The 11909-nt window shown below is 33.8% G+C and overlaps 1 protein-coding gene across 1 annotated transcript; it reads left to right on the top strand.

The window, feature by feature from the left end:
- The first annotated feature begins 118 nt into the window (after window positions 1–118).
- On the top strand, window positions 119–11909 carry LOC127730007 (kelch-like protein 41). Its single transcript, XM_052238034.1, has 3 exons — window positions 119–180; window positions 6905–7081; window positions 10101–11909. Exons 2-3 carry the CDS (start codon window positions 6915–6917, stop codon window positions 11770–11772), a joined length of 1839 nt encoding a protein of 612 aa, XP_052093994.1. The 5' UTR covers window positions 119–180; window positions 6905–6914; the 3' UTR covers window positions 11773–11909.

Raw genomic sequence — 11909 nt, 5'->3', positions numbered from 1 at the left:
TGTAGTCTTTAAAAAAAAATTTGAAAATTAATCTATGTAGTTCACTATCTTAAATTCTTGTAAATAAAATTTCATTTAGAATTATATATTGGTCTTACATATACATGATATATAACAACAACAATATCTATAGTTCGCAGTAAACAACTAAAGCATTCACACAGAGGACGTAACTGTGAGGTAAGGTTTCTTTTAAGTCATCTTCATAAAAAAAATCAGAAACAGATATATAAATAAGATAACTTCTTTATTCAAACTTCTGCTACAGCCTAAAATTGTAAATTAAAATATTTTGATGAATTGACTTTCATTCGTGTGTCCCATTTCGGTCTGTGGTATCATATAGGGAACACGGTAGTATTTTTTCTTCCATAGGTGACAATACTAACATTTTCTAAACTTACCACTTTTTATAATAAAACTTGGGCAAACAGTTATGTGTGATATTAGAATTTTATTATTCTGTTTTACAAATTGAAGTCAAATAGTATTATGACCATCTTCGAACGGAGCTTCTTAAGGTATCCATGCCCACCGTCATTTTACATCAAATTTATAAAAACTTGGAAGCCTTTTCGAATAGTTGTCAAGAAAATATTTCAATGGGTACCAAATTTTATATTGTTAATATACACACTGCAGTTATTCATAAATTAATTCCACCTTATGTATTAATGCTGTCTTTTGATTGGATGAGAGGCATGGTATTTTTCACCAATTTTCTATGTATTGAGATTTTTTTGCTCTACCGGTGAATTTGTCATTAGGGAATTCCATGTGCCGGGGTATTTGCTAGCAAATACCATGGCAGATGGAAAATACCTTATCTAAAAATAACACGACTTTCAAAGACCTCTAAACTTTTCGTTGAGAAATCGATAAGTACAAATACACAAGATGGTTGACATTGCAGACGACGCGTCAGCCAAACAAGTTGAAAATCGCTTTGCAGATGCTTCTGAGGAGGAAGTAAATGATCTTCTGACAAACATTCACTCTAAAAACACTGCTAAGTCCACAAAATTTGCTGTAAAATTGTTACGGGATTTTTGTTTGGCAAAGAAACGTGATGTTGAATTTGAAAAGTTGCCGGTGTCAGAACTGTGTACACTTTTGAAAGGATTTTATATAAACTTGCGTCGCCACAACGGAGAACTTTATACCCGTAGTAGTTTTTTAGTTTTTCGTCAGAGCTTGAATAGGTTTCTTAGAAATCCGCCAGTTAGTAAAACTTTTGATATCATTGCAGATTCTACGTTCAACAATGCCAACGATGCATTCAAAGCCATGTGTAAAAAATTAAGGCAAGAAGGAAAGGGAAAGATCCAACACAAACCCAGTATTCAGAAAGGTGATATAGTCAAACTTTACACTCATCCTCGTGTATTTAATCCAAACATACCTACTGGACTTCTTAGCAAGGTGTTCTTTGAAATCATTTTGTATTTTTGTCGTAGGGGACAGGAAAACTTGAGAAACCTTAAAGAGTCTGATTTTGACATTCAGACTGATGATTCGGGTAAGCGCTACGTATGTAAAGTTACATCAGAGTTAACTAAAAATCATCAGGGTGACCAAACTGAGGAATTTGAACCCGAAGGTGGTAGGATGTATGAAACAAAAACTGCTATGTGCCCACTGGCATCCTCTGTTAAATATTTAGAGAAAAGAAACCCAAATTGTTCTGCTCTATTGCTATTAGAGAGCTAAGGATGACTTTTATGAGGATAGTAATAGTTGGCTTCAAAACAAGCCTTTAGGTAAAAACACACTTGGTGATATGATGGCTTCTATTTCTAAAGCTGCCAGTTTGTCCAAAGTCTATAGTAACCATTGTATTCTTGCAACTTGCATTACTCTTTTGAATGAAGCAGGATTTGAAGGACGTCATATTATCACTATATCTGGCCACCGTAGTGAGGAAAGTATCAAATCTTATTGCCGTGACACAACAAACAAACAAAAACGAGAAATGTCTAAATTTGTGCCTGAATTTACTAATGTAACTGAAACTCATAGTGAAAATCTGACTGTTCAAGCAAGCAATGTTGAATTCGACAACAGTGTAACGGAGGATGAATTGGTTCCTTCCGCTTCACAAACTGATCAAATAATTGATGAAATTGTGCAGAGTGAAGTGGAGCTTCATCCGTTATCCGATATCACGAATATTCCAAACACAGATCAACAGGTGAAAATTGACTCTAAAGTTGCACCTAGTTCAACAGGATCTAGTTTAATGTTTCACAACTGCAGTGTTACAATTAATATGGTTCAGCCATAAAAATTAAGACGTCTGTTGACTTACGGTATTGATCGAAAGTTTTATTAATTCAAAAGTTTAATGTTGGACTTTTAAATTTTACATTTATAAGTTACTGACTCGTTACATATATTTTGATTTGTTGATATTTTTTTGGAATATTTAATATCAATTATCAAACATATATTATGATTTGTTTTATAGTGCCCAAGTGTCAAAATATGAATCAAAATCTAAAAGTTGAATCTTCATGTCCGAATTTTTGTCTTTTTGCATCATGAATTTACTCATAAAAACATGGAAAGAAAGTCATGAATTTATCTTTTATTGTTGTTCTTCATCCTGACTATTAGGTATGAGTACTTATATCCAACAGAAATTTCAAGATGTACCCCCAGCATATACATTGAAGATATTGCCAATTTTTTAAATTTTAAATTTTAAATGGCAATTTTTTTTTTGCTATTCTTCATCTTATATCACATTTTGTGGTAGGATTTTGTGTCATTTGAGTCTGTCACCCATTTAGTTGTTTTACCTGATTAAGTCACAATTGTTGTCTGGCTTTGTAATTGGTTTTGTCATTTAATTTGTCGCACAAAAAATCCATTATGTTATACAATTAAAATTTGCAACCAGGCTATTTACAGTTTAGTTTAAAAACAAGATTATTGGACAGTGAGAAACACGTTACGACTGATTACCATTTATACATATACAAGTAACAAAAATTAAACAGTCAAGCAGAACCTGATAACAATAAAAATTCGGAGGTCAAGATGGATACAAAGAGCATTTGGTGGAATTAAACAATTATATGATGCTTACAAGGGGTATTTTTCAGAAATACCGGTTTTGAGGTCAATTCTATGGTCAAGATGAATACAAAGGACATTCGGTGGAATTAAACAATTATGTCATGCTGACAAGGGGTATTTGCCAAAAATACCGGTTTCGAGGTAAACAAATTTCCCTCGCCTAACGGCTCTGGAAATGTGTACCTCTCAACCGGTATTTTTGGCAAATACCCCTTGTAAGCATGATATATTTGTATAAAATAAAACAATAAAGTGTACCCTTACATCCAATCACAGCGCTCCTAGTTTGACTTCCTTCACCTGCCTTGGGTACATGAAAATCCAACCTAAAGCCTGGAAAATGTAATACTACTTTTTTCCCTTTATGTCATATATATATATATATACATATATACAACTCGTCTAAACATCAGCCCAACAATGTTAGATCTGTTAATTTGCTTTCGCGGGAAAAACTAAAAATTTGCGAAAGCAAATTTACAGATCTAACATTGTTGGGCTGATGTTTAGACGAGTTGTATATACAGAATGTACACAGCCATGTATCACCATCACTGCTGGTGATCCGATGGATAAATCTGTTGTAGAGTTGTCACTTGTTCAGACGTACTTATATATATATACATATATATATATATAAACAAGTCTTAATTGAAAACAACGTTCAAACCTATGATTGCGTTAAATAAAAACCGCAATTTTTATACGTGTGCATGTAAAACAAATTTCTTGGTAGAGGGGTCTAAATACAGCACAAACAACATTTTCCAAAAGACCAAAAAGTGAAAAGTATATTTTAATATACGAATTGCCTTTCTAACGATCCAAGAAGTTCAGCGCACCATGTTAAGTTTGATTATATGTTTATTCTGTATTTATATTTCTTTAAAATTGAGAATGGAAATGGGGAATGTGTCAAAGAGACAACAACCCGACCATAGAACAGACAACAGCAGGTCACCAACAGGTCTTCAATGCAGCGAGAAATTCCCGCACCCGGAGGCGTCCTTCAGCTGGCCCCTAAACAAATATATATACTAGTTCAGTGATAATGAACGCCATACTAAACTCCAAATTGTACACAAGAAACTAAAATTAAAAATAATACAAGACTAACAAAGGCTAGAGGCTCCTTGTTACAGCTGTTTGGTATTTAAAAAAAAAGGTTTATGTCTAATCGAGTAATGAGGATAAAGTTGTTTCATTCGGGTAGATTCTGGTTTTACGGGTAAAACACACATGATTTTTCAACTCACTTCGCTTTTCCTTTTAGTATGTTTTGACCAGAAACGACAAGACAGTATATTTTCAACCCGAAGAAACAAATTTCCACGTTTACAGGATAATAAATAGTCAATTCATAATAGCATTCAGACAATGAAGACATAAAAGAGAGGCGAAAGATACCAAAGGAACATTCAAACTCATAAGTCGAAAACAAACTGACATTCTAAAGGTTGAAATTAAGTTTGAAATGACATGATATCTGTCATTAATAATAGAAAAAAAAAATAACAATTAAAAAAAGACGGAATTTGATTTGAGACTCCTCCTCTTTCATGCCAAACTTATTTCAATAATCTACCAGACTATTTTGATTGGTCTCTGTATGCTATTAAAAATAATAATTTGTTTTTGATTAAGTTGTAAAAGTTATGTTTGTCCAGTGAGAAAAAAAATACATGCTCCCCCCCCCAAACAAACGTGATAACTTGTTGCCTCCGAAACGCTTTTCTGGATTTACCCATCAATAGGTATGTTCAATCCCTAAAATTTTGAAAGGGAAGAATGTAAAAGTTATTGAATACGTCAGGAGGTAAACAACCAAAAGGGTCAAAAAAAGAAAAGCAAAATCCCTGCAAGGTGCCACATGTGGAGCAGGATCTGCTTACCCTTCCGGAGCACCTGAGATCACCCCCAGTTTTTGGTGGGGTTCGTGTTGCTTAGTCTTTGGTTTTCTATGTTGTGTCATCTGTACTATTATTTGTCTGTTTGTCTTTTTATTTTTGGCCATGGCGTTGTCAGTTTGTTTTCGATCTATGAGTTAGACTGTCCCTCTGGTATCTTTCGTCCCTCTTTTTTCAACTTTGCCTGAGAAAGTTTGAACTTAGTTTCTAAACAATTTCTAAATTTATCAACGGATAATTTACGAACAGTATATTATTATAAATCATGACAGTACCGAAATACTGAATACTGAGATGACGAAACTCTCGGGGATTAGCAATCCGCAAGCAGCTGTGTCGACCAAGTGCTGGAAAAATTAAAAACAACACGTTATCAATTTCGTGCGTCCGAAGTACTTTTCTGGATTAACCTCTATCAGGCAGGTTTAAACCCAAAATATTTGAAAGCCAAGGATGTATAAGTATTGGAATACACTATGAGCTAAACGAACAAAACGTCATAAAAGAATATCCAAATACCAATAAGGTAAACTTTGCCTGAGGGAGAAGGAACCTAATAAGTTCTAAATTTATCAACGGAGGGTTTAAGAGAAGTATGCAAGGTATCGACCCAAAGCTAGAACATGAAAATAACAATTTATAAATCTAGTATGTCTAAAGCTCTTTTTCTTATCCCAATTTTTGACATTTTTACCTATTATGTTTATTTGTTTTGCTCACACATTGTTGTCAATGTAGAGGAATTGTATGCGACTGTCATACAAGTGAGAGATTTAGCTAGCTATAAAACCATAGGAAATGTCTGTACCAAGTCAGGAATATGACAGTTGTTTTCCATTCGTTTGATGTGTTTGAGCTTTTGATTTTGCTATTTGATAAGGGACTTGCCGTTTTGAATTTTCCTTGGAGTTCGTTTTTTTTTATTATTTTACTTTTACTTCGTATTGCAAAGGATTTTAATAATATTGTAACTCTGGTATTGGTTTGTCATTCAAAATCTCTCAAATGAAGCTAGGACCAATCGTCATGTATAAGTCCAAGTTTGAAGACTTAGGAATCCAGTGTTACTGAAATAAAAATGATGTGCACTTCAACTTGGAATGAAACAAATATGCAAGTTATTATTGAACCTTGGTTTATTGTTCAGCCTGCGACATAGCGATCCTACATTCCATTCCATTACTTACAACGGACTTGGTCTTTTTTGCAGTCAACTTTACTTTTTTACACTGACAGCAACAATCGCAGGCGAGACACAGAGTTCCGTGGAACCTTTACAATTTTTTAACGGACTTTCTTGATTTAATTTGATTTGATTTATGGAAAATTGGAAAAAATCAATTGTTTCTAATGGCCTAGAAGTATATAAAATATATATGACATTTCACATACAAGCTTTTTACAAAAACTACAATGAAAATAATTATTACAATCTCCGCATTTTAAGAGGCATCTCAGTTATTATTTGTCAATTTCTTTTGTTTTAAAGAAAACAAACTTAAAACTCGAAACTGTGAACATGATTGTGATTTTATATTTTAATCCTATCATGTTCACTATTTTAAGATTTAAAATTTGTTAAATGGTCTGGGTTATCAAAAAAAATGAGCATTCGAGTTTTGATGTATAAGACCTATCTTATTTATTTAGATTGTAACATACGTTTCCAAGCAAAATTTGATTTTGTATTTCTTTATAAAATGTATCTTGATGAAACCACCATTTTGATAAACTGCTTGTTCAATTGTTGTGAATTTAAATTTTCAATACCACCTCAACACGAAATCAGCAAATCAGTGCTGATCTGGAATTTCTAGAAAATTTAGGTAAATAGGATTTAAGCATGTTGATTTGTCCAGTGTTCGAAATTCTATATTTTGCAATTGATCTTGTGCTATTGTTCTGTATTATGACAGTTTATGGAATATGGCGAAGTCTAAATTAGAAAGAAAACGAGACCACCAAGAAAGTCTACTGAAAGGATTATTGCAGCTTTATCAAGACCGGACACTTACTGACGTCATGCTTATTGTAGATAATCGAACATTTCCATGCAACAGAAATGTGTTGGCAGCTAGCAGTCCTTACTTTCGGTATATATTTATCATTATAAGTTTAATGGACCAGTCCAGTCAGCCATATCTACTATCATTTGCATTTTGTTCATTGACAATGAAACTATACACATTGATGGTTAGACACCATTTTGCTTTGCTAAACTGTCAATGTAGCGTAGCAAAGACGACGTTACCCTTGTTTCGGAATATGGACGCAGACTACCGACCGTACAAGACTCACCAAAGGTAGTCAAAGATCGGTGAATATTCCCATTGTCATCGAAAGAGAATAACAATTGAAATATTTCTTTTAATTATTCATAATAACAAAGACTTGAAAATGCTCTGCTTTTTTTAAATTATTACTGTCTGTTCGTAAAAGGTAATAGCTGATCTGATGTATATCTGCCCGTGGTTCTCACAACAAAAATGTTGGGATCTGATTTATATAAATTAATGGAGACTTAGCGTACACTACATGTACAAGGAGATAGGAACACAACGACATAAACAACCAAACATATCTTTATATATGTCAGTATAAAAAATTGTGAATAAATGATACAGATATACTATCAAAAATCTGCCAACAATACCAAGTAACAAGTAGCATGAAGTTCCTGAAATTGGTACAGACATATAAACATGTACCGGGGTTAAAATAGCTCTTTTAGAACTCAACTCGCCCCCTTTTAATATCGATCAGATGACTAAAGAACGGTACAATACAAATCAGTAGAAAAAGCACTTAACTTTAAAATAGAGGTGTAATAGTTATAAAACACAATGTAGAAACCAAGCAATAATAACAAAATCACGCATCAAAGGTTGTTCGCAGTAACTGAAATATTCATCGAAAAAGAAAAAGTTGAAAGCAACTGAAAATATATAAAAAAAAGATGTGGTATGATTGCAAATAGACAATTCTCTATCAGAGACCAAATGACGTAGAAGTTGGCAACTACAGATTACCGTACGACCTTCAACAATGAGCACAAAATCCATGACGTATAGCAATCTAAATACAAGAAAAAACCCTAACTGCAAGATATCATTAATTACACAGTGTGCTAGTGACCCAATACGATTTATACGGGGTCAGTAAATTCCGCTCGCTCTCTCGCCCCATATGGAATTTACTAACCCCGTATATATCGTATTATATCACTAACACACTGTGTAACGAATTTGTCTTACTGACTACATTAATTTGTGGAATTTAAACTAGTGTTCAAGTCTTCATTATATTAAGAACATACTTCCATTGGTCTACACACAAAAAAAAAGCCAGCAATAACAATTTGTTAGATTTTAATGTGTTTTCTGCATTTACTTTCAATCGTTTATCACCAATTTCTTCATCTATTGTCTGGGCGAAATGTTTCAAATTTTACTTCAAAGCCATGTTGTTTTTGTAAGAGTACGTAATACTGCTACTAACCGTGTATCAAAATCAAACACGCCCACTGACCAAATATTAAATATACACGGTCGCCAAGTGTTCGCTTTTAACCAATGATATTCCTAGAAGTGTATAGGAGGTAAGATAAAAGCGTATACACGACAGGCATGTGGAAACATTCTAATGCGTCCACACAGCACAATCAACAAACCCTTTAGGCTTAAAGTAGTTTGCATACTGATATGAAACCATTTAGTCCAACACTCATATATCGTTGGCTTTAATTCATACAGAGTTCCATAAAGCAACGTCATAAAAAGAACAAGGAGTCGGAATCTTGTGAAATGAACGGTTCAGTATATAATTTGAACAGAAGTTCAAGTCAGAAAAATAAAATATGCATTAAAGTCTAGCTTCAAACTATAAAAAAGCGATTTGCGATTTATTCCAATAGTGTCAAGTGAGCTATTCTCGTCACTTTGCTTCCGTCGTCGTCTGTCGTTCGTTAACTTTACATAAATCTTCTTCTCTGAAACTACTGCGGTGATCCCGCCTACCAACTAACATGGCTATAAATAGAACATAGGGAATAAAATGCAAGTTTTGTCTATAATCTTGAAAACTGCAATATATAAAGAGACTATGACTGGGCGGCAATTTTTAGACGGTGGCATCTACCTACTATCTATTTACGCTAACACTGTCAAGACTCCATTTAAAAGTAATTGTCCTGAAATGACGATTTTTACCATTTTTTTGCGTTTTTTGCTTATTAGCTTGGACACTTTCATATAAAAAGAGAAGCTTAAATAGCAAAATGATCAGCAGGACACGATCTATAATTTTGGCAACATGGTCGATATTGGCTGTCGACTCCTTATAGGAGTTTGTGTCACCTCAATAACGATTTTCCCCAAAAATATTGGCCAAAAAAATGCAGTAGATAAATAAAACTGTTTAAAGCAAAACAGATCAACATGACAAGATCTACAAATTTTCAAGTTGGCAGAAATCGATGGTTGTCTCCTTATAGGAATTATTGCCTTTTAAAGATGATTTTACCCATGTTTTGCATATTGGGCAAAAATTGTAGTAGATAAAGAAAAATTGTTAACAACTTAAATTATTAGCAAGACAAGACCTGCAAATATAACGTGGCAGAACTTGTCAGTCGACTGCTTATAGGAGTTTTTGCCCTTAAATGATGATTGTTTTCCCTTTTTAATATGTTGGAAAAAATCTATAGAAGGTAAAGAGATTTATACTGTAAGGTCAATAAGACAAGATCTCCAAATAGGACAATAAAGCCGAAATTTAAGTCCTCTTCTTATAAAAGTTATTGCCCTTGAAAGACGATTGTTTACCTATTATTGTATTTGGGGCAAAAACTATAGAAGATAGACAGAAACTGAAGAATAGAAAAAAATCAGAATTACAAGATCAACAAAAAATAAATCTTGGTCATGAAACATATTCTAATCTTCAATGTTGGAAAGTAGCAATTGTTGAAAATACACATAGATCTAGGTGAGCGACATGGGGCTCTTTAGGGCCTCTAGTTATTTTATTCTTAACCACTCTTTTCTCTAAAAATATATCATTGGTGTTGTGTGAAATATGCGTTTGTGATTCACTGGTTGCTTCTTCTTTCAGGGCTATGTTTACGAGTAACGTACAAGAGACAACACAAGAAAATATTGCATTGTACGATGTCACCGCTGAAGCAGTGGAGTGTATTTTGAACTTTATGTACTCTGGTGTTATTGACATAGGTCCGGACAATGCGCAGGACATTTTCATGGCTTCAAATATGTTTGAGTTATTGGATGTTGTTGATTGTTGTGTGGAGTACATGAATGGACAACTTCACTGTTCTAATTGCGTGGGAATGTATAGTTTTGCCCTCTATCATCATTGTAAAAAGCTACAGGATGCTTGCAAAAATTTTATTCTGCAACATTTTACTGAAATATCAACTACTGACCATTTTCTTGAAATTGACTCAAAATCCTTTGAGGAAATTTTACAATCAGACGATATTTACGTAAAAACGGAGGATTTTATTTTTACAGTAATATGCAACTGGGTGAAATTTGATATAGGCTCTAGAAAATCTATTTTTCCAAGGTTATTTCATTTGGTGAGGCTTCCTCTTATTACCGAACAATTTTTGAATGATAGCATTATAAACAACGAATTAGTCAAAGGAAATCCTTTCTGTCTTAGTATTATTGATGAATTTCTACATTCAGCTTACAATACTTCATCAACGTCACAAATACAAAATGAGCTTATTGGTACACATATAACTACAAAAAGATCGGGAATGTTGTGTAGAGATTTAATTGTGTTTTCTGGAGGCTCAAACGGAGAGCATGAGCGGTCCTGTACAGCATATGACCCGGAAACAGGAAAGAATTACTTCGGTCTTAAGCATCATCCAACGTTTGATTTGAAATATAGAATTGACTATTTCAAAATCGTAACTGTGCAAGAAAACGACGTATACTTCATAGGTGGTATTTTTCATGACAACTACAGATTTTCCGAATCAGGCGAAGCAATGCGAAATGTATATAAATATGACCAAAGATTGTCAGTATGGACAGCGTGCGACAATTTGGTAACAGCAAGATGTGCATTCTCCGCATGCTGCCATGAAAACTGTTTATTTGTTTCTGGTGGGAAAACAGTTTATCCAACTGGGAGTCCTCTAGATTCTTTTGAAATGTACGATGTTGATATAGGCTATTGGAAATTACTTCAGCCAATGCCACTTAAGCTTTACCATCACGCTTCTACAGTTGCTGATGGCGGTGTTTACATCTTCGGTGGAAAAGACGTATTAGATGAAATGTCTGATATGGTTATGCGATACGATATAAAAACTGAGACATGGTATATTATTGACACTAAGTTGGTAAACCCAAGATACGAGCATTCTGCTATTACAATAAATAACGAGATCTATCTGGTAGGTGGCGTCACCAGAAGCTCGTATGCAGTTGTCATTCAGATATTCGATGTCAACACAAATCGATGGCGACACGGCACTGATTTTCCGGATGAAAGAAAGGTAACGGCCGTTACTTCAATTGGCAACAAAATATATGTGTGTGGTGGAATACGTCAGTTTATTCGAAGAAATAAACCTACAAGAACAGTAGAAAGCAAAGATTTGTATTCATATAACGTGAAAACAGACGCGTGGTGGAAAGAATCTCGAATGGTGCAATTTGCAAATTCAGTTACCTGTACTTATGCAAATATCAACACAAGTTTCCTTACTGAAAGCGACTTTGTGAGCATTGGTAGTGATTCGTAAGAAATATTGAATAAAGAAACATGGTGTGAGATATTTACAATAAACATCACGCTTACGAAAATACAAATTATTGTTTATAACATATAACATTATTTTGAATATGTCGAAATATATCAGTTATGAAATAAAATTGATTA

Source organism: Mytilus californianus, unplaced genomic scaffold, assembly GCF_021869535.1.
Source record: "Mytilus californianus isolate M0D057914Y unplaced genomic scaffold, xbMytCali1.0.p SCAF_2, whole genome shotgun sequence".
Classification (NCBI taxonomy): Eukaryota; Metazoa; Mollusca; class Bivalvia; order Mytilida; family Mytilidae; genus Mytilus; species Mytilus californianus.
The sequence above is the reverse complement of the archived record's forward strand: the minus strand, read 5'-3'. Positions and strand labels throughout refer to the sequence as shown.